At 47.0% G+C, this 24,162-nt stretch overlaps 1 protein-coding gene across 1 annotated transcript in view; it reads right to left on the bottom strand.

The window, feature by feature from the left end:
- The window catches only part of TCERG1L (transcription elongation regulator 1 like), a 97,685-nt gene that overhangs the window by 23,322 nt on the left and 50,201 nt on the right, over window positions 1-24,162 (bottom strand). Inside the window, 4 exon segments of the mRNA XM_030030985.2 lie at window positions 1,352-1,506; window positions 5,540-5,628; window positions 7,257-7,351; window positions 15,923-16,048. Of these exon segments, the coding sequence (XP_029886845.1) occupies window positions 1,352-1,506; window positions 5,540-5,628; window positions 7,257-7,351; window positions 15,923-16,048 (465 nt within the window).

The following is a 24,162-nucleotide window of genomic DNA, read 5'->3' as shown; positions in this document are numbered from 1 at the left end:
CACAAATGCACACTCACAGCCCATTTTGCAGTAGTTAATTGGGAGCTGTGCCTGTGGATCAAAGCGTACATTACAGCCGCCGACGGCCTGAGTGTAAAAGGCAGGTCATTTCACGAGACTGGCAGTGCTGCCTTACTTTTAGTTATAAAATACTCCACTTTAAAAGAATGACAGAAGTCTCATTTTTCCCCCCTCCATTTTTCTAGACCTCCCCACTAAAGAACAAGCATCAGCTGAAGGAGGCTCTCCACTGAAACTGCTGTAAAGCAGAATATCCAAGAATTACAAGCAGCTAATCCAGACAAGAAGCATTTCAAATGACTGCCACGCATCTAGATATCCTCCCAGTAACAGCGGGTCTTACTGACACTGCCCCCACGTGAAAGCCAACGTAAAGCATCAGGAAATAAAAGGAGCACTGACACGGCACGGAGCAGCTCCCAGTAACGGGGAGTCCACAAAAAACTGGTGAAACATCATCTTTGGAGAGAAATGTGATGGAACAAACTATGGAGCCGCTACTGCACCAGCAAGCACAGGCTGACCTGCTGGGCTGCTCCTGGACCGGTGACCAGCACGGACAACATCTGGACTGAACAACTGAGGTACGGACAGCAGAAAAAAAAAGATGGCATGGCGAGGAGCATGGGGTGGGAGAGTCAGGCTGGGAAAACTGCCTCTGCGAACCGGCCGTCTCGGGGAGGGGCAGAGACCAAACCCCTTGGGTCACTCACAAGCCAAGGGGTGTATTTTAAGCTGTATTTTGAACCACTTAACATGTATTACTGCAGATCAGCATGGTTTTCTTTAGCCAGGACTCTCCCCTTCAGGAATCCACAGCGTTTAGAAGGTGACTGGCAGAGTCATGTTTGGATGGAAGCACCCACATTTCCACCAAACCTTTTAGCGCTCTGAGATTTACTACTGGGATTTTTTCTCCCCTCTATGACTTGGTTGGATAATCATTAGCTATGGAGTATCTGCTTTTGTGTAACAGCTGAATAATGCATTGGTAATGCATTCCTAATGTACATCTTGGAAATAGGTGTAATAAAACATAAAGACAGCGTCTTCCGAGATGTATTTTATACATCAAAGATTCGTCCAGTATAAGAAGCCACCTGTTTCTTCATTGCCAATAATGAGAACACTCTATTCCCCAGCTCAGCATTTCAGTGAAAATACGGATTTTGCAATAAACATCAATTTTAACGCAATACTTTATATGAAATCTCAAAAGGAAAGCCACTCTAATTATGGTTATCAAACTTCCACTGAACGTATTTAGTAACCAAGTTTCATTCGATATTCAAGTTTAAATAGAGGCAAATAATCACAGGGCTTTAGTTACTTGCTGCAGCTTCCAGCTTGCGCTTGTGAGGAGGATCCTCGATGATCCGGTTTATGTCGCCGCGGTGCTTCAGGTCCACCGGCTTCTCCCAGACTGACAGCTGCATTGTAGGGTTGAAGAAGAAGACCCGGTCATCTCCAGTCCAGACTACACACCTATTCCAAGTGATAAACTATGCTTAGATAATGTCAGATACACCCACGACCGAGAAATTAACCCGCAGCTGGCTCATTGCATCTCTGTTTGCAGTGCGTGGGTGCGACTCCTCTCAGAGCGACAGCCTGCCTCCGGCCCTGCCAGCCCGCGCCGGTCACCTCGGGTACGGAAACTCTCTCCATATCAATAAAACATCACAGAAACGGTCTAACCACCCCCAAAAAGCAGTAGGTGAAATATATAGGAAGGAAAAAAGACCCAGGCGAGGAGGAACGTCGTGGCGCTCACAGCGAGAGAAGCCACGGGGAAATACATTTCGCGTTCTGAAGCCGTGGCCGAGAGCAGCGAGCAGCAGGAGCCTCGGCCGCGGGGCTGGCCGGCCACGGCCTCGATGCCCACGGGCCGGGGCTCTGCCGGCGGCTGGCGGGCGGCCGTCGGAGCCTTATATATAAGGCTGCGCTGGTGGGAGGACCTGTAACCGCGGCATCCCCGCGGCATCCCCACGGCATCCTCGCGGCATCCCCGCGGCATCCCCGCCGGCTCCCGCCGGCTCCCGCCACGCTCTGCGCCGGGCAGACACAACCAGCCACCGCAGAAGTCTGCCACAAAGGTTTAGGTTGAGCTTTATGGGCTCTGGTTCGAATTTGAAAAATGGGACCAAGTCGCTGCTGTACAAACCACAGTTTTCTTGACTTGGTCAGGTAAAATATGCGTAACAGCAGTTCAACTTTTTGTCCTGACATACATTTTAAATCAGCTAATAAAATAAGTATCGCACCATCCTTAATAGACATTAAAAACCCTCAAGTTCCACTTCACTACAGCTGTATGTAATAAACAAACAATATCAATCTCAAGCCCGCGCTTTCTGAATCGTAATGAAAACTAACAAACATCATATACACACTCTGACTTCCTCACACACACATACACTTATAATGGGAAAATGTTGGTCCCTCTGAAGCATAAATAACTGGAAGGAACAAATCTTATCATTAGAGGCTCTGCTGCCTAACTGTTATTAAAAGCAAGGAATAAAACTGGTTTAAAAAAAAGTCCGGTCTGGGTAAAGGACTGCAAATACGAAAAATGCTCCATCGCTGCAGAGCACTGTAATAAGATAATCCAACACACTCCGTGTACCACTGGTAAGACATCACCATTGATCTTGCCCAAACACATAATGAAAAATACATAACCTCTGTAAGAAACCATGGAGGAGCCGCAGGGCTGCGGGGTGCCGGCCGGGAGCAGCTCGGTGTAAGTGTGTTACTGAGCCCGAACATCACAGTAATTATGTCCAGTAGAGTTCAATGTTCTCCCGATGAACAGGAGCACAAAATTGGTTGTACAAACCCAGCCGTTGACTTCAGTCACACTTACACCCCACGGGAGTTCTGGCATCCTGAACTCAGAGACACGGACATGACTAATATTTTAATAACTTTCTGTTTATTTAATACACACATGTTTTGGATTACAAAAGAGCCTCACAAGACAGATGCGCTAATCCTCTGTTACGTAATGATTAGGTCTAATTACTACTTCTTACTTTGTACCTCGGAGCTGTGGGAACCTCTGCTCCCCCAGAAACACTGACCCACCAGCGCTGAGCCTCTTCTGCAGAACACACCCAGAGGGACTTCTACAGGAACACGGTCAAACCAAGGCTCCACACTCCCATAAATACCACAGTCGTCCCAGAAGGAAGGGACAAAATCTTGGCATTTAGGTGAAGAGGACAGACGTAGCTGATTAATTAAATTGGGTTATTGTTATCCTTTTATAAATATCAGAAGTACAGTTAGGACACAGGCCCAATCCTGCCCGGGAGCAAATGCCTGCTTTGAAATGCCCCTGGTTGTAATTTCTTTTATTGGCAAGTATGCACGCTGCAGGATTTGAACCGCTTGGGGAATTAGTTGCAAATGATGGTAAACTTGAAACCAGCATCTTGTTTGGGACCTGCGATGCTACCACATGCACGCAGGACTGTCAAAGCTGTTATTTGACAGAGGGTACAACCAGGGGGTTTGGAGACCTGTGTTTTGTCTCTGCTGGTACGCTGCTGTGGTCACCGCTCCCCTGGCCACGCACACAGATGTTGATGGTGTTCATTAATCATGGAGTATCGCCAGGTCTCGCATGCCATCACCCCAGGTTAGAAACTCTGGGGTCCCTTGTGACACCTCTTCACTTTTCCATGACTAATATAATTTGACATTTAATTTAAAATTAATGTCCCTTTCCCCATGTAACATGTCACCTGTTCCTCTTTGGTATAATAATGGTTTCAATTATCCACAGGGGACACATGGTATTTTGTTTCAGTCACAGAGCAGAAACTGGAAATGCAGATATTGCTATGTTCATGTCTCCCTTTAGAAAATTGTAATTTAAGAATGAGTAAGGGCACAAGATGATGATATTAGGTGGCTTGTTTTTCTTATTTCATAAGGTAGATAAGGTTTGGTAACATTCCTGAAAATTTTTCTGCCATTAAAAATTCTGGTCCAGCTGCTTCTGACAGGTGCTTGGTGATGTCACGTCAACCATGGGTCCTGCAAAAGCAGGAAGCCAACCTACAGGTGGGGAGCGGTTGAAGTAATTTCAGAATTTGTTGAATTTGTGTTGCATATCTAGTTTCAAGATATCAGAAAAAATCTGTAGGTTGTGCTCGAAGCACCCTACAGGCATGCTCCATGTTCCATCAGGAGCCATGGGACAGATGAGGCGTTGTCACCTCAGAACATGGGACAACTGTCAGCGTGAGGACTATGCCCCCTCCCTCTGGTCCCCAGGACCAGATTTGGATGCCTCTTCTCACCCCCAGCGTACTCACTGGGTCACTAAACAGTCCTCTGGCAACCCAGAAAGGTAAGGAAGGTTTCTCGTTAGAGATTAAAACACCACAAGTTTGGATCTGAGCGCAGAGCACTTTGGTGGAGGTAGGGGATGCCCACTCAGTGCTCAGCGGACACTGGTGGAGAAGAGGGGCTGCCACGAGATCCCGCTGTGGGTGCCCCTGGCTGTGGCTCTTTTCTGTAAGAACGGGTGAAACCGTAACCCGCTTATGACACTGCTGGACTCAAATGGTTCCTCTGCACGACACCATAGAGTAGCAACTGTCAAGAAGAGAAAGGATGTAAATCACATATTTATGATGTTGAAATTAAGTAGGACATCGGACTGTGCTTACAACACCGGTTTGCCAAATGACACAGTATGACAATAACAAATAATGGCTGGTATCTGTGTGTGGAGTGCCTTTGCCAACGATCCCATAGATGTCATCCACTAAGTATAAACTAATTATTATATGCGTAAAGGAGGTCAAAAATCCTTCTAGTCAACCGTTCAGGACAGAAAGTGAAGTAAGTTTTTATCCATTTAAAAATGACATGAAAGCCTTAGTTTCCCAACATGTAGTTCCCTGAATGGGAACGTGGTCAGGAAACCTCGATCATGAGACACAGCCTATTTTCACTGACAGCCTGAAATCAACCCCATTGTTGGGAGACAGTAAGAGTCACCCACTGTCACTGAAATAACTGGGAGAGAAAAAGGATCTGACCATAAAAAGCAAGAACATTTCTTGCAGATGCTGTATTTCCCCTTGATCCATCCAAGCTGGATCCTCAACGCATGTAAGACAGAGCCCACGGAGCACGACCGAACACGGCCCTGCTCACAGCAGGCGAGCGGCCACGCATGCCCACAAAACCAGAGAAACCATCGGTTGCCTTCTGCCAGACCTGGCCCCTGGCTGAGCCGGAGCGCCGCAGCACACTGCCCTTACCTCGCAGATCCCAGGAGCCGGCTCACACCGTGTTTGCAGCTACCTCCCCGCATTTTCCTTAAGTACAGGATTAATGAGGAAAAGCTCCAGCAGAAGCTACAACAGGAGCCCAGCATTGCTGCTTAACACCCAGGGTAGCATATTTTCCCCAGGTACCAGACCACTAATGCACGTTTGGCAAGGGAAACGGCACTGATGAATGGCTTCTAGCAGGTCTGATTGCCTTTGCTTACCATGGTGATCCTGGCACTGGAGTGGATGCCACAGGCTTGTTGCCATTTGATGTGCTGTCATCCTCATTTACTAGTTTAAAAGAATGATCCTTGAAAGACAGATAGAGATTAGTCAACAAATAAAGCCGATGCAGAAGACGGTTATTGTTATACAAATCACTGCCTTTAACTTGAAGCGGATCACCCTTGTTGCCATTATTCCGCGAGCGGCTTTATGAACAACCAGCTACCTTGAGAATAGCCCAGATAAACAGCAAATAATAAAAATGTCGCTCCGCTTACAGCAATACAAATGAAAAACCAGCAGACGTGCTTTTTGTCCGTGCCAATAGCTCCCTTGGGACAGCGGGCATAACTCCATGTATTGCGATGACAAGGAGAGCCTCCTCGTCAGAAACGACGGGCGGGGAGCGATGCCCGCGCTAACGAGGGGCAGGGCGAAGCAGGCGGGTGCTCCCACGTCTGCGCCCAAGGCAGCCGCACACGCAGGGGAGCGGTGCGATAGCTCAATGCGGTACCAAAACACGAGAAGCACGTACTTAATTAAAAAATAATAAAGTGTATGTCCGGAGGTCTTCATCTTGAAAGTATTTTACAACTTAATGCCCTAAGCAATGTGCCCGAGTACCAACGCAGCTGCAAATGTGGGGAACACCTGCAGCGCCTGGTAGGCAGGGAAGGTTTGCTTGCACAGAGACTAAAGACGGCAGCGCGATAGGAATGTGCCAGATGAAAATAAACTCAACAGTAGCTCAAGTCCACAGGTCCTCCTCCTGCAGGACAGAGCTCCTGCTGCAAAAAGCGTGCGTGCATAGAGCAGAAGCACGGGGGAACAGACCACGCCTGTTCCAAGGTGGCTTCGAGCATCTTCCGCACTGCTGCTTTCCAAGCCTGAGATGCTCTTCCACAGCCCCATACTCAGATAAAGGTTTCCCTCTTTTAGCTTTAGCCATTTTCAGGATGTCTCCATAAGCTGTGCAGAAAGCAAATACTTCCATTTATTTTATAGAAGCTGGGAGTATGATTTAGGTCATTTTCCTTTATAAAATAATCTAGGCTTTTTTATAAAAAGCTGATGAAGTTACACACATATAGTATTACCCATCCTTAATTTGCCCACAGTATTTGCTATCCATTTATGTTCACCAGTCAGTTTTATTCAAGGACCTGCAATTATCTGTAAAGGAGTGCTACAGAAGCGCCCAGCACAGTTAAATTAGTAACACCAAAAAGGTGAGGGCCATGAAAAAATTCCTCCTTGCACGTGGGGCTGATGTTGCGATAAGTGGCACGAGGTCCAGCGAGCTGACCCTGCTCTGCGCAGGGGCTGACTCAGCTCCACAGGTCCCTGTCACCACAGCGAGACAGAAAAAATCACAGATACTCTGTTTCTGCACTTCAACTTCTCAGTATACAAATTTTGTCCCGGGCTGTGTCACACCTCCACGTTTGCACTCTCACAAAACCCCACACACACATCGACTCGCTTCTCCTCCAGCATGCGAGCATCCCTCCTCTGATACCCTGACACTACAGTGACAGAGCTCCTATAAAGCACCAAGATAAATTAAATAGATAGCTCTTGAAAATCGACTGTAGGAAACAATCCTGTATCACCAGCACAGCTCCAGCCAGAGGACAGTCCTTTATCCCGACTCCGATTTATGCAGCTCAATAGTTTAAAGAGGTTTATAAAAGAAGAAATGCCATTGCAGACCTTATCTCCATTGCTCTCCACGGGCGTACTCTTCCTCTCCGTGTGTAAAATCAAGGTCGGTGGGCAGGAGGATCTACTCGATTCTTTGCCATTATCTGTGAGGGGAAATGATTTCTTTTTAATGTGCAATAAATACATTCCCAACAAGCCAAAACGGGCAAAGAAAAAACAAACCACTCCCCGTGGGTCCAAGTCTCCTCTCTTCACCTCTTCCTCCTCGTTCAGTCCTTTATTTACACACATACGTGTGTGGCAAGGACTGTATCACCTTTCTAAATATCATGCTGTATTTTAATGGGACACATTCATATAGAATCATAGAATCATGATTTAGGTTGGAAAAGACCTTTCAGATCATCGAGTCCAACTCGATATACTTTAGAGCGAGGCTTTTACTGCACTGAGATTTTAGTCCTGCTTTTTTTAAACCCCAAACATTTTTCCATGGGCACATCCTCTACTCCCGGGGGGCACGGCCACCCCTTGGAGCAGCAGCCTCCCCCCGAGGGGCTCAGGGCCGGCCAGCCCCCGTCCTCCCAGCCAGGAGATACTGGTGTGCTCTGGGTTAACCTCCACAGGAACCGCCGATGAGCATTTAATTGCATTTCCACTGGTAGCAGTTGTATGAACACGTTCCTCTCCTTTACAAGCAGCTGTCTCCATCCTGAAATGCTAAACACTCAAGTGTTTCCACTGGCTACAAAATGCGTACGTCTCAATAACAGGGAGGCCATAAGGGACAGTAAGGAAAGGCGAAAAGGCAGCAGGTACGAGACACAAACTCAACAATCAGAAAAAAGTAGTTTTCATATTAAGAAATATTAAGACAGACATTATTTTTTTTACTAGGGTTTTTTTTTTTTTGTCTTCTTAAAATGCGTAGTTGGGGAGTTGAGCAAAGGTACTCTCTAGTCCCCTGGCCCATCCCGCCTGTGGCAGGAAGGACAAGATATATATATATATCCTTTGTAAGTTAAGCAGTCCCAGGGAAAGCGTACCTAGCTCCTTCCCACTTGCTGTTCCCAACTAGAGCCGTCGCCTTTGCTCAGGCGGAACAGAGCAGCGACAGCGATGGCTCCGGCGGGGAGCGCGGCCGGCCGGTGACAGGCAGCCGCCCAGGCTACGTGACCTGGTGCGCTCCTCCTAGAACAAAAGTCTACAAACCCCGATCACGGCCCCGTGCCACAGCGCTTGGATTTCTACCTTAAAGCCTGCAAAATTTCAGGCAGAGTTAAACAACAAATAACGACAACGTTTCAACTCATTCATGCTAAAAACTCCATGAGCAATATAGAATCGTAATTGAGCATTCCCATCCATATGTGCCTGAAGACAGCAGTAAAATGGCCAAAGGGGACTCAGCCTGCTCGGGACCAGGGGCCGCAGGGATCCATCCCCGCCAGCACGCCTGCGTGCACGGCTCTGCACCCACAGCCCCGGCTTTCCCGGGAGTCACCCATCCTACACCCAGCCACCGCGCTCGGCTGGCACGGGCTCCTTGGAGAGCTCAAGTGCAAGCATCCACTGCAAATACGGGCTGGTACTACCACTATTAAGAGTGCCATAACGAGGGCAAGCCACGACATACCTTACCCCCCATACACCTCAAGAGTTACGGAGCACTTTCTGTCTGCCGAACAGACTAAAACTTTGGTATAGTAGCTTCCAGAAACTATTTGCAAGCACTGCTTTTCTAGGACTGCATATTATGTAGCAGATTCACATGTCAAAATACTATTCAATTAATTTTAAAATTACTCAGACTACAGAATAGGCACACATGTAACAGGAATTACACCAAGGGAAAGGCTGGAGCCTCAGCCATTTGACACTACTGCACCGTGGAATATATCACAATAATAAAAATTTAAATATATGTCATTTTTCTAAGAAGTGACTTACTCAATTTTTATGGGTAGTGAAAAAGAAGATTTACAAACCATATCAATTAATTTCCATATTAAAGGAGCTAGGAGTAGGGAGCAGCTAATACATATCAAAAGGGTCTCTAAACTTGTCTTTCTTCACGAAAAGACTGGTAATCAGGAACCAAAGCATTACCGGGCACCGTGGTCTTCGAACGCCATAAAGTCACACCTGGCTTCAGCCTGCCTGCGAGCACCCACCTCGGCCATCTCCTGCTGGGCTTCCAGAAAGGGGAAGGAAATCCCGGCAGAGTGCTCAAGAAGGGCCAGGGACCCCGGAGGGACAACGCGGGGACCCGGCTGGGACCGGCCCCGTGAGCAGCAGTGCCGTGCCGTGCCGTGCCGTGCACAGGCGCCTGGAGAGGCAGGAGGCGGCTGCTGGCGCTGGCAAACGGTGGAGGAAAGCCCTGTGCGAGGAAAGCAAACACAGCCGCAGGACACCTGAGGACCGAGGACGCTTCTCGCACCCACCGCTCTCCGAGATCCGGAGGCACAATTAGGGCGCCTCGCTTAAATTAAACTCTGCTAGCATATCCTCCAGCTCTAAAACATGGCAGAAGAAAGACAACGTGCAGTTTCTTAACTGTTTCACAGAGGTTTTTCACTACCTTGCCTTGCGTTTTCCCGTCGCTCCCACGCTCCCACTGCCGTTCCCCTGGGATATCCTTGGTGCCTTGCTCTCTGCTCCCATGGCACACGACGAGCCAGCCCGCGGGCGCTGCCCTGCGTGGCACGGCAGGCGCAATGTGCCTGTACAGCCTGCCTCCTTCCCGACGAGGAATTTTTAAGCCAAAATATTAGCGTGCCTTCTGGAAATATGTTTGTAGAGGATGAAAGGAACCTTGAGACATCCCCCTCTGCAGCAAACGTTCCCGTGCAAGGCATTGATTTGGCAGCAATTTGAAGTGCAGCCGAAACACACCCAGGTTTGGGATGGCTTTTGCAGGCGCACAGCTGGTGCTGGCCACATTCTGCAGGCACACAGCTGGTGCTGGGCTCCGGGCACCGCGGCCGACCATGCGCTGGGAGCCTTCGAGGGCAACGCTGCTGAGTGGCACGGTACGTCTTGGCATTTCCAGCTCTCCACTCTTCTGCTCTTGCCATGAAATAATCCCCAAGGCAACAACTCTGGAAGGCCAATTAGCTGCTGATGAGACAGCCACAAACAAATTGCTGTTTGGATTCTGTCACTCAAACATGGAGCAACATGCTTGGGAAACGATGCTTAATGGACCTGGAATTTATCTTTCCTTTTAATAGGGAAATCACATCAACCCCTCTTCCAGCTCTGCTTCTTTCTCTTTTTATCTGTTTCTCTAATCCTAGGAAAAAAGCTTTTTATTATTATTAGAATTCGGATTCTTTTATAGTCTTCATTATCACGTTGGTTTAAGAAGTAGCTAAGATCTTTCATTCATGTATATGCACATGCACACATGCATGAGGAACAAGAAAACACATTTACCTAGCTGATGTCAACTTTTAATTAATCATTACAAACATTAATACAAACACATAAATGTCAATTGGCAGATTTAAACAAACTGTTGCACAAGTGAAATTTGGCAGAGGAGTTTCCCAGAGCTGACGCTGAAGAAATGAAATAGGAGAGAGAGCCTAAACCACAGTGGTGCAGTTCCGGGAGCTCGGGTTTGCTGCGAAGGAATCTATGACATACGGCGTAATTGCTTTTGTCGTGGCTGCTCTTACCCTGCCCTTTAATAACTGAAGATTGGCTTGAAGTACGGAGCACGGACGTACCGGTGCGGGGAGGCTCTCGTGCACGGGCAGCCATTCTAACTCCTTTTTGAACCTTACACGTCTTCAGCACGGAGACACTGCCAACGCCCGAGGCAACCTCTCTTTTTTTCCTCCTTTGAAAAGCTCCTTCACAGCATCCGAACAGGAAAGGTGAAGCCCCAGGGAGGGACTTGGGTGCTGTAGCTTTTGCTTGAAATACAGCATCACCGGTGCAGCACACGTAGGTGAACTTCTGCAGCACGCAGTTCATTAGGCATTCACATGTGAAATATACTTCCATGAAATTTTGGACAGTCAGCACGTATAAATTAAGATGGAAATAAAAAAAAATTAAAATAAAATAACAAAAAAAAGTCCTGAAAGTCACTGTGCACGTCAGGAGTCATTTATTTTTATAGCTTATCGTTGAACATTGTGACCTTTTTTCCCCAAGTATAATGTCAGGAGAAAAATAATTCAAGCTCGTGTTTCCCCCGTCGAGCTCGGGAGCCGCCGGCTGACCTCAGGGCAGGGAGCGCTCCCCGGGCTCGGGCTCGCTGCGCTAAGGAGGGACGCCGAGCTCCCGAAAAGCGAGGCGGTGGGGGCGGGAGGAGGGCTGCGGGGAGCCCCCGCCGCTGACCCGCAGACCCGCTCTGCTTTCCCAGGAGGGTATCAAGCAGACCCCAGTTAGGGCTTCCTAGATCATTACAGATTCCCTCTCCTCTGCACACGCGGGGAAAGGACGGCCAGCAAGGTGCGTGTTTACCCTCCACTGGCAACCGGCGCACGTCTTTGCTCAGGTTTACTCTTTTCTCATTAATTAACCCCTTCCCCCCCCCTTTTTAACTTAAGTGCATGAAATAAACTGCAGCCTGACAATTAAGCTACCGCGACATATTTCCGACATAATCACACGCCTTTTTTTGCCCCTAAACTTAGCTGCATAATTACTAATGATGTGTTCCCGCACTTGCTGTAATGCTGCCGAAGGATGCGCCAGAGACGGGAGGATAAAGATATCTGATTAAAGAGACTTCTCTGAGGCTCCACGGCAGGTAGAGAGACATGAATAATTCACAGTATGAAAAGTAAAGGTGAAGTACCAAAACTATCTTGGGTATATCACAGAGGATGTAAGGTGTATGATCATAAACATCTTATTAAAAGCAGAATTAGAGAGGGAGTGCAAGAGAGAAGAGGAAGATTGATTCATACCACAAGAAGCTATGGACAAGAGATAACAAAAATTTGTTTTGCAAATGTATTTAGAGGCCAAACCTCTATTAATCTCAAAAGAAGTTTAAAATTTTGATTCTAAATGTTTCTGAGAATTGAATTTAGTTCAAGTGCACACATCCAAACACTCAGTTCTTTATTATCCCACCAGTATCTCTGCAGGTCAGGTCTGTCTCTCCCCACAACCTTATTGCTTTTGTATTTTGAGATTAGCCTAAAACCCATATCTGACTGATTCACAAGCCCTCCTCTGTTGGTTCCTGCTTGAGCCAAGCATGGGATTTCAGTGCCAGCTACGGTCCATGCCCTGCTCCCACAGGCGGGGATCCCACCTTCAGCCCATCATCGCTGTTTCAGGGAAACAGATCCTGCTCCTGCCTGCACACTGTATTTCACCCTTTAATTAGTGTCTATTTTTGGCTTTGACCAGTTTCACAGTGCCCTGCTAAACGCTCTGTCTCTCCTCTTAGAATGAGTCTCTTGAGCAGTGCTTTCTTCCTTCTGCAGCAATCTCTTCCCACTCACCCCTTTATTTTTGTGGAGATTTGTAACAGCAACAGTAGAACAACAAGGACAAATTCTTTGACGACTGCACCATAACATGGGCTATACGCCTGATGCAGAGTTCAAAGACAAACTCATTTCGTTGTTGGACTTTTGAGGCACACAGCCAACACTGCCCCATAGGTGTTATCTGCCACTAACCTGAATATAGTTTTTTTTGTTAAAGAAGGAAAAGCTGAAAAACCCATACCGGCATATTCCCTCGGACACCATGCAGGGTGGGCAGCGTACCGTCCCCACCTCCCAGACTGGCTCCGTGCATTCGCTTCCCATACGGCTGCACAGGCAGGAGCATCGCTACGAGCATCGCTGCCCACGGAGCAGCATCGGGTCCCACCAGCCGGGCACAGCACGGGGTCCCCGTTCATTCGCCTCCTCCCTCCCCAGGCACGAGGCAGCTGCACACTCATCGGCAGGGTATTTCTACCTGGTTTTGCATTTCTCCCCTCATTTAAGCCGCTGTACCATTTCTCAGCTTCTCTCTCCAGCTGTTTCTGCACCTCTGTAAGGCTGGCCCAGGCTAAGCTGGGCTCTGAGTCAAAGACCTTCGCTGACTCTTGCCAACCTTCCTTCCTCTGCTCTTTACATGTGATTCTTTTTAAATATCAAGTTCAAGATCTCAGCCCTGATCTTCAAGGCACTTAACGGTCTGAGCTCTGCATATCTATGAAATGAAGCAGAGCTCTGTGAGGGTGGTAGTTACAGCTCCACCTCTCTTGTACCTACTGTAACACAAAAAAGTTGGATGTGTACTCGAGACTGGACTTTTCCAGCTTCCAATACAAAAACAAATGCTTACTAGGAGCCAGTACTGTTGCAAAAATTACTCCTTCTGCTCCAGAAATACAGAAAATTTTATTAATTTTGTCTTCAGAGAAAGATGGATTTTGTGTTGTCATGAGCAAAATCCAGCCGTGCCAAGCCTCACTGAACACCCAATTTTCTCTTTAGAAACCAAATCAGAGAAAGGCTTATCTATGTTGCAAAATGAAAGCATGCCTGTAATGCCATATAAAGTCTGTATCTTGGCTTAATACTGCCACTGTATGTACCGGCAGTAAAACATGGTGGCACAGGCCTGTATACGTATGTTAAAGCACTCCACGTACTACACGTACACGTTAGCATCTCCTAACGGCTTCCTAAAGCACATGTTTGCTTTTCTGTAGCACTTTGAGGTGTGTGAAAACACCTTTATTACTGTCATTTGCTCTTAATTATGATTCCTACTTTGATTGTTTTTCCACTGGAGATAACGACAGTTTGTAGCAACCTATAGGAAAGAGCGTGATCTCCTCAAAGACATTAAAGAAAAATCCATACTATACTGGAGTGAATTACCATTTTTCTCTCAAATGTAACTGGCAGCAAATCAAAGGTGGCAAAAGGAGGAAGAAGGAGGTATTTTTTATTTTTAACAGAAAGCTGGAAACAAAAATATAATGTTTATCGTATTTATGTTACTTGTATGCATATAAAAATGAAATGATTGCTCTTCCAAAGCGATGGCCTCCCAACAGTATAGCCACTTGATTTAGGCAACCTATTGACCAAATGTTATGCTGGCTTGTCATCACAAGTCATCTAGTCATCAAAAAGGCTTTATACAGTTAAATCCTTATTCAGCATGGTGGATAAAATCAGGAGTGTTTGTGTTTTCAAGTCTTCCAATAAGAAGATTATGAAATACATTTGATATGAAATGTATTAGAAACCATGATTTCAGCTTTCAACAAGCAACAAGCTGCAGATCAGCATGACCCTTGCACAAATCTTCGTCTTTCTGTCCCTGCATTCTTTGAACAGTTTTAATATTTCCTCTGTCTCACTTGCTTCTGACAAGGAAGCAAGTCAGTACAATTCTTGGTGACTTTAAGGAGGAGTATGCAGGTCTTCAAGCACAATAACTGTATAGCTGATAAAAGAAGTAGGTGTTTACCAAAAGCAAACCAAACCAGACAAGAAACTTTAAACTGAAGTATGTCAAGAGATGTGTATGAACTTTCCTTCAGTTTTAAGGTGTCTGCGACATAAAATATTCAGCAATTTCCAGACAGAGCTGGAATACTCAGCAACATAAATTCAGTCAGAGGATCTTATTCAAGATGGGTACAGTAGCAGGCAGACCTGCTTCAAAGGGAGCCTCCAGCTCCACTTATGGATTTGCCTAGCACACCTGACCACAAAGTATTTTACGAAAATTTTATCTTAGCCGTGAGTACAGCCGATGAGCCTGAGGTACCCACGAAGGAAACGGCTTAGCCGGACAAGTGAAACCTTCCATACCAAAACCTGTACATGAACGCACACAGTACAATACACTCATTTCTAACTCCTCAACACCTCCACAACCGTGCTAATCCCTGGGTGTGAAGGGTCAGATAAATTATGCCTGGACTGATACCTAGTAATTCCTGATAAACGCCAGGTCTTTCCCTGGAACACGGCTGGGAAGGCGCGTTCAGGACCCCGCCGTGCCGCACCGCCGGCGAGGGCTGGCTGGCAGCCCCTCTCCGTGGCTGCGTGCACCCGCGCCAGGCAGAGGACCAACCTGCCCAGCCCCATCGCAGCATCTCACCTCCACTACCAGAGCTCCTGACTTCCCGACGGCAGCACTGCACGAGGGATTTCACGTCGTTAGGAAAGATGTTCCCAATTTCCGAACAAAATCTGATCGCTTTTTGGTTGTGATTTCCGACGCCTGTATGCGAATCTGAACAAAGCCGCAAGACTTCCTCCAGCCTTTGGGAAAGAGCATCGCCCCTTCTCTCACAACAATGCACAGACATTTACATGACGGTGAACAAACCAGTTTTATCACACAGTACAGCACAAAGCATCCTCGGAGGCTTCAGCCAACGAGGCTTCATGGAGCAACTATCCAAAAGATAACCACATTATCACTGTAATGCTCGTGAATACCACTGGCATGGGAAATGAAAAGCCCAAGGACGTTTCAGAAACTTGCCTTTTGTGTCGTCAAATGCAAAGCTACTGCCAATTGCCAGACTGAGTAAACAGGATCCGAAACACTCTGAATACGATCGTAATTAGCTAAAGCAAATGTCATCAAGTTTGAGCCGATTTTTTAAGGGTCCCCCGTTTCTACGCAGTATGGAAAAAGCACGGTTTGGTTGGAAGTATACAAATATTCAACATATACTTCAGTAATATAATCAGTATATAGAAACATAAGCATACCTGATAATGTCTGATCCATCAAATTGGTTGCCATGAAGGTCACCGCCGGTGCAGACACAGCAGTTACCCGGGTGACTTGCGTCGGCATCAAAGGACCCACATGAGCATCCATTCTGGAGGCAGAACCTGCATTCAAACCATAAGGAAACCTTTTATTTTTCCAGTAAACAAAAATGCCTTTAAAAAACTCACCTTTTTTCCAGCCGTATTTCGCAGAACGCTCTTTTAACCTCCTACTAATCATTTCTCCCTATAACCATTTGCATGGTTAAAACAATAGGTTTTGTGTTTAGTTGAATTACTGGTCTAGTCTGGCCATGATGTCCACTGATTCTCAGCAAATAAGCGGAAATTTTAAATTAATAAAATCGTGGCCCTCAAAATAAGAATTTGCAAGGATATATTAAAGCTTTCAGAACAGATTACAGCAAGATCAGTTTTCTTATTTAAGACTAAATAACACACCTCCAGTTTCTACTGCTATTCATCACAAACTCTTTGTCTCCCGCTCTAACCATGGGAAATAGCCGCTAACTTAAAACAGAAGCTTTATCCAAGGGAATCACAGTCTGCTCAGACAATTCACAAAACAGAAAATGACTAAATTGCCCACATACATTATTCATGATAAAGTAGTAATCCAGGTCTGCTGCTAAAACTATACTAATTAAACCAGACTACCTAATCCTTGAGAATTTGTGGCTATTGCTGAATTTGAGGTCAAACTTTGAGCATCAGTTTCCCATTAACTGTACATTTAGACACGAAACCTTTTTTCAGAAACTGGAAGACCCATACCACACCATCTCATTTCAGATGTAAATTCAGGTGTCCCATCAGCAGTCTCCATAGCCTGTTTAGAAGCCACCATTTCAAAACTAACCTGACAGTAGGGACATATCCCTAGTTTAAGGCAGGCTCTGGGAATAACATCATATTTTCCAAGCACAACCCAAGCTGCAGAATTTACTGCCCTTTTGTTTCACTAACTATTCTTGTGCTGTCAAACACTTCTCATCACAAGTTCTCTGCATTTTGCAGTAATATGGGTCATTTCTGAAACCTTCACTCTTATAAAAACTCACCCGCACGCTATAAACCTCATCATTGATTTTTGTTTCTCCAATTCCAGGTGCCAAAGCAGATTATTAAACGTAACTCTCACCAACATAGGCACACTGGTGGCTTTTCTGAATGCGACTATAACAACATTTTATCATTAAAAAGGACACTTTTTCTTCCTCAAAACTGGAGTCTTGGGTATCATCTGGGCTAGCGATAATCTAGGAGGGTATTTTCTCATTGCTTTGAGACGTGGATCAGCGCAGCCGTCCCAGCCAGGGCAGAGGGACCCTCCCGTTCCGCAGCCAGAGCTGTACGAAGCACCCCGGCTACAGGCACTTGAAAAGGCACGGCGCATTCAAAAGGGGAGTATTTTAGCAACAATAATAATGATGATGCTAAGTATGCTAATGAAGCATGCATTTTGCTGTTAGACAAGACATATGTTCTATCGAATATAATCTGAATTACCTGTATAAGTAAAATCAAATATGCATCATGAAATCCATGGTGATTTTTCCCCCTCCACCCCCTTGTCTCCCACCCCAACGACCAGGCTACACAGTGGTGGAGGCCGTGAACTTTCCAAGAAAAGATAAATCTGAGTATTTTGTAGTAGATTGTTCAAATGAAGAAGAAAGTAGAAATGGGGACTACAGAAGCCTAAAGAAGACCCAGTTTACACCACTCAGAGACTGCTCAGCAGCACATCCATCTGTTTGGGACTTCACCCTAAGCCCAGAGGTTTCCGTAACGTACAAAGGTCTCTGGTGCAAACCAAAGATAACAGTGCCATTTTAAAGGGTTTCCTGGTGGTCCAAGCAATGTTAAACATCTGCTTTCGCCCGATGGGAAGCAAGAAGTCCACAATTACTACTGAAACAGGGAAAGCCCGTGTCTTCTGCCCGGACCTGGTGACATTCTCCACAAGAAATACAATTCCAACAACTGTGGGGCTATTTTCATTCCTAGCCAGCATGTTTTCAAAGCTGTCATTTTAATGCACTTCCTCATATCATCAAGTATGTGTTCCTGAAGCAGACTGGGATTCAGGCTATCACCAGACTTGTGCAATTCACCCTCATAACAAACGAAGGAGAATTTAAAACATGGTACATAATTTTAATCAAATTCCAGTTTTTTAATATCTTTTACAACAACAGAAATGGATATAAAATAATAAATCTTATGAAAGGAATAACATTTTATAAAATCAGAAAGTCACATTCCTATAAAGGGTGAACATGGCTAAAGAACCACCCAGGGAAAAGTAAAGCTTTTCCTGACATTACTTATTGGCAAAAGTAGGAGGTTCATGAAGCTTTAGGAGTTGGGGCCAGAATGTCAAGTTCATTGAATGCTCAATAACGCATTTGCCTGATACCAACTTGCTATTAGCCAGGGTATCTTACAGACATTACTTGGTAAAGGGTGATTTATTAATTTTAAATGCAAACGAAACACCTCAGAAAACCATGATCCCCATCCAGCAAGGAAAAAAGAAACGTGTTTCCAAATGTGCTGAATGGAACAACTGGGAGGACAATTGCAATTTTTCCGTATGAACAAGTGGAAAAGGACGATTAGCCCCAATCAGCTGGGGGGGATCCCCCCATTAACCTCCCCCTTCACCTCTTCCCCTCAGAGGACCTCCGAACCCTCACGACTCAGAGCAACGCATGAGCACAGCATCATCTCTCCTCAAGAGCTGGCAGCGTTATGCAGAGCAACCCCTGAACTTTGGGCTTTGCGGCCACACGATCAGGCCTCGAGACAACTGAAAAGTCACCCGAGATGAGCGCTTTGCAAACAAACACCATTTGCACCATACACCCAGGAACGTTTTCATGTGCACATACACCCGCACGCACAGCAAGGACCGACGGCCCCGCAGCTATTGCACAACAGCACATCACATCCCTACGATTATATTTTGTGAAAATCACAAGAACGTAAGAAGCACATTTAATGTTTTTACGGGCTTCCTTCCACCCTTCAGCCTTCACCCACGCCTGGTGTACATACCTTCTAGGCCGAGGATTAATTAGCAAGCCACCATCGTGCCAGCCAGATAGTGGAAGGGGCAGAAAAGAGGGAACAAGACAACAGTGCCAACACTATTTTATCCTCCCAGGCCCAGTGGAGCCTGTCCTGTACAGGACAGACAACAGAGAAGGCTACATGTCTCAGGGCACATGTAAATATCTATACACGAAGTATGGATTTTCTTAAGCCATAACGTGTATGTGTATGCCCGGGTATGATGCCTCGTCTGACCTGCTGAGCGAGAGACCTCCACAAACTTGTGGCGGTCTAGAACAAAGCAAAACAGGTACCAAGAGATGATCCTAGACAGTTAACATCAACGGAGCAGGGGAGAGGGGGAGACCGCAACAGCAAGACCTCTGTGATCCACTAACTGTCCCAACAAAGCAGCCCCGTGCCATTCTCACGGTGCTCTCCTCCCCGGGATGGCACAACCGGCTGCTGACAGTGACCCCTGCTACGGCAGCACGGGCTACCTGGGGGGCACGGGGAAGATGAATTGCAAGCGGCTGCAGGAAAAACACCAGAAAAGGAAACATTTTATTATTTCTCTTTTTTTTTTTTTTTCCCTCGCCATTTAAGTCAGGATAAGAGAAATTCCTGCAAGACATGATCAGTAGCACGATAAAGAAATTACCCTGCAAGGTACTATGATAAAGTTAATCCATACTCGCTTTGAAGAAAGAATGATAAATAAAGCATTTACAGAAGAGGAACAGGTCAGTGTGATGTTTGTTGTGCTACCTACAGCACAATAATGTAACTGGAGGCACTTGTAACTTGGCCATCTCTAACAAGACAGTGAACCATTTTCCAGCTCGAGACGATGTTCAGACCTCAGGCAACGACAGTTTCTTTTTTTCTGCTTCTGTCAAAGCCCCTGGCAAAACTATTAACTTTGATGAGCTCCCTGGATATAAAGAAATGCTGCGGAACTATCAATTCCAACACTGAAGTCTAAGGTGCCTCTGATTATACGGAGCAATCCATGCAACAGCAGACTCGCAACAGCCCCTCCAGTTTTATGGAGATCCCAAGAGGACACACGCACGAATGGGCCGAAATTCTGGTTTCCATATCTTTGGAGACCATTTCTTAAGCTAGGATTCCCACCTGTAACTTAGATGTACATTACTACACAATTAATTCCATGAAAAATATTTTATAGAACAAGAGTTGTTTGATTTTCTTTGGCTTTTCAAATTAATTTTAATGACAACAAAAAGGACACTTTCATCCTACCACTTCCAGAGTCATCAGAGACAGATTAAAATGGTATTTCATTATCCAGTGTCTTCTGATTCTGGTGAGGTACGTGCACACGGCTGCCTTGCTATCTACAACATACCCGGAAAAGCCTATGCAGCTATTCTGAATTCCTGCCAAAATGACCACCTTTAAAGATAACAACAAATCAAAAAATACTGGAGATGAGCATGGCCGGGAATCTCTGGCTTGTCCTTTTCCACCTTTAAATTTGCAAAGGAAGGGGGAAAGGTTCACGCCTACAGATGTGAATCTGTGCCACCAAACGGGCTCAGCCCGGGTCCCCTCCTGCTGCTGAAGGTCCCCCCAGGGACAGGCTTGTCTCGCGCAGCTCCACGCTTTCTGGGCAAGCTCTCTGAGAAACGCTGAGCTGATCCAAAACCGGCCCCCAAGCACGGCCGGGCATCACGGCTCACGCCAGCGCCATTTGCCGGGGGCCGCGGTGCTGGGCAGGGCAGAAAATCACAGCTGGCTCCCAAAGCGCGGGCGGTGCCATCCCACCGCTGCATCCCACGCCGGCGGGAGCCTGCCGCACCGGGACTCCGGCCACGCCGCGGATGAAGCATCCGTGGGCTACGCCTGCGGACACTTGAAGGTTCACACCCAGATTCTGAGGTTTATAGGGACAGCAGGTGTAAGCTCACATTAAGGTATGCCTACGAATTTCAGTACACAAGCAATTCTCTACACCCAAAGGTGGAATAATTTTCATAACCTGCTTAATTATTTCCCTGCAGTTAGACATGTACCACTTGAGATGAGCTCTGCCCATTTTGTTACCACAGCGTATGCTGCGTGTGGAAATGTGACTTTCCAGTATATAATTTCAACTGCTTCTTTGTGTTGATTTATTATCACATCCAGGAACAATAAAATTACCAATGCATCTTTTGATGTGATGGAAGCAATTAGCTCACAGGTTCCATCCATACTGGAGTCAAGCATATACATATATATATATATATATACACATATATATGTTATTTCATACATGCAGATCGAGTTCAACTGCTTAGTTTAATTGTATCTGATGTTCACCAAATAAGCTTGAATGATTTAAGGCAATCATAACCTTTAAGGAATAAATATTTATGCTTTCCAGTTCTTTGTGCTCATAAAAAGCAGTCTTTGCAATAGATGGATATGGAATACAAATAAACTCTGTGGATTGAGTTTAATGTCAGGATGCAATATAAGTCTTCAGTATGAACTCAACATAACCTGGGCTGGAACGATGCCTAAACATGAACCTAAGCCCACCCACCCACACTCTGTGCATTTTATGATGAAGTTTAGGCAAATTTTACCATAAAACAACACTAAGGAGGGGAAGGATAAAAGCGATCTCTTCTACAAAGTTTCTGATTATTGTTAGAGCCAAGGAGCCCTGACTAGCAAGTCGCGCGTTTTGAGAACATCTGTCCATTTTTAAGATTATTTCAGTGCAGATGCATTTTACTGTCGCTTACAAACACAAGCAACCTACGTCTCAATCTGACCGCAACCAGGACATTACAAGGACGAGGGAGGACAACAGCAGATGAGCGGAAGGTGCAGAAAGCTGAAGATCCTCCAACAAGCGACACGCCACCCTGATTTGCATCCCTGACGAGCAGACGCCGATTTGCATCCCTGCGGATGGAATCCCGAGGGGATGCTGGCGTGCCCGAGGCTCTGCTTGCGGGGCTGGGGCTCCCCCGTGTCCGGGGGCTCCCCGTACCCACCGCCGCCCTGCCGAGCCCCGCTTCGGGAACGGTCGAGCATCCCCTGGAGCAGAGCAGAAGGACCGTGCCGGGGACAGCTCCTGCTCCGGGGTCGGTCCTGTCCTGGCTCGAGGACACCGGAGCCGGGGCTGGCGGGGTGCAGCTCCCCGCCTGCCGCAGTCTCGGGGCAAGGTCCGCTTCAGCCCCCCGGGAACATTTGTTCTCTCTCCTCTGCGCCCGGGCAAGGGCAGCTCAGGGAGGCCAAGTCCCACAGCAGCTCTGGCCAAACTGGGAATGGTTACAACCAGGCTGGCTGAACTGGGAGTGGTTATAATGGACAGCCCCGTCACCCGGCATGTCTGAATTGGCATTTTTACCCTGTTGCTTCAGCACCTGAGGAAGAGAATGGGAAATTCCCCATCACATAACTGAGGGACTGTGCCTCACCTCCAGCAGAAACCACCGTCCCCAGGCACGCACCAGGAGTCAAATCAAATTACATAGTAGATTCTTCCCGGAACAGACAACTAACTTTTCCACCTTTGTTATTTCTAGCAAACAGCATTTAAAGGCTCTTTCTTTTTTTACCCCATAACCACACAGACAGATCACTGTTGCTAGCTCCCTCCTCTACTTGCTTGTGGCCAAAACAGACCTCAGGAGAGGGAGCAGATACATTACGGATGTTCATGGCCCGGTTGAAAGGGATAGGACAGATTTTCAGGGCAAAACTGTTCTTTGTAAATGTTTACTCTGTGCCTCAGCAGACCTATCGGCTCTCATCATTCCATTACACAGCGCATGGATGTTAATGACCCGTGCTAACGGGAGTCATGCTGCCCGCAGCAAAATAATGTGATGCCAGTCCTGGACCGCACCACAGCTGGCTACGGCAGCGGACGTCTCCTGTTCCTGTTGCTAAGTTTTAATTCTTACCTTTTCCAGTTAAACCATGGCATTTCCAACATTATCTTAAAGCTAGGCTGGCAGTTCATCACAGGTTTAAGCCTAATTTTCCTCCATGTGATTCAAGGAGGCTTTAACGGCACTGCACCCAAAAGAACAGGGGCCACAATTTATTTTAACGTACTCATATTGAAAATATTCGTAGCATGGGCCTAATCTTACCACCGATGAAGTCAGCACAAGTGTCTCCACTGAGCTTTATGGGCACCGAATCACGCTCCTGAAACCAAAGCTTTTCTTCTTGCAAAACATTTGCTTCTTGCAAAGCTACTCTTTATGCCATGGGAGAAAAGCTCTTAATGCATTACTGAACCGCATAGTTGGTAATTCATATTTATTTTCGCTAAATATATCTCAGAACTTGTTTTTATTACTGGCTTTGTAAGACTGCCTCAGGAACGGCATGAAACCTAAGAGCACAACGTGCCCAGGTAATGGCAGCGGCAGCGGGCACGTCGCACGCAGAGCCGACACAGCGAGGCGCTCAGCCTGCGTGGGAATCAATCAGGATCACATCTGTAAGACTTTCTAAAATTCAACTACACGATCGAAATACTCGTTCGGTGAGAAACCACAATCAAATAGGCAACGGCGTTTCCTGCAGAGAAGGGATGGAGGGACGGAGGCCCGTCGCCACGCTGGGGACCGGGCGCCGCGGGGCGGCACTGCCCACCCGGTACCGCTCCTCCGCGCCCGGGATGCTCGCGAAGGTCTCCGGCTGCTTCCGAAGCGACCAGCTCCCCCGACGCTGGGCTTTACGGACCGAGCCGCAGGGCGGGCGATGCTCTGCCGGCTGCGATGCCGTGCACCGAAGGCGGTTACTCCTGCGCTCGCCTACGTGCGGCCACGGCAAGGCTCCACCTTCAGAACAAAAGAGCACGGATGCAAGGGTGGGACCGGGGCGGCGGGCTCCCCGCGTGGGAACAGCCACGCTGGTTCACCCGCCCAGCAAAGTACGACCGCTGGTTGTTCCCAGGCAGCTCAACCAAAGCGCGGCCCCGGCCGCTGTGCTCCGCACGGACACCAGCCACCGGACCTGGTGCAGAACTGGATGCTCCGGGATGCTCCAGCACCCAGCGATGGCCCAGCCTGCGCCGCCATCCCGTTCAGCAGTGGAAAAAGAGCCGACGTTCCCGTTGCAAAAGCTGAATGCTTTTCATATACCTAAAACCACACCTATTCCGTTCCTTTTTTTCA

This window comes from Aquila chrysaetos, chromosome 11, assembly GCF_900496995.4.
Source record: "Aquila chrysaetos chrysaetos chromosome 11, bAquChr1.4, whole genome shotgun sequence".
In the NCBI taxonomy this organism is placed as follows: domain Eukaryota; kingdom Metazoa; phylum Chordata; class Aves; order Accipitriformes; family Accipitridae; genus Aquila; species Aquila chrysaetos.
This window is presented reverse-complemented; position numbering and strand designations above follow the sequence as displayed.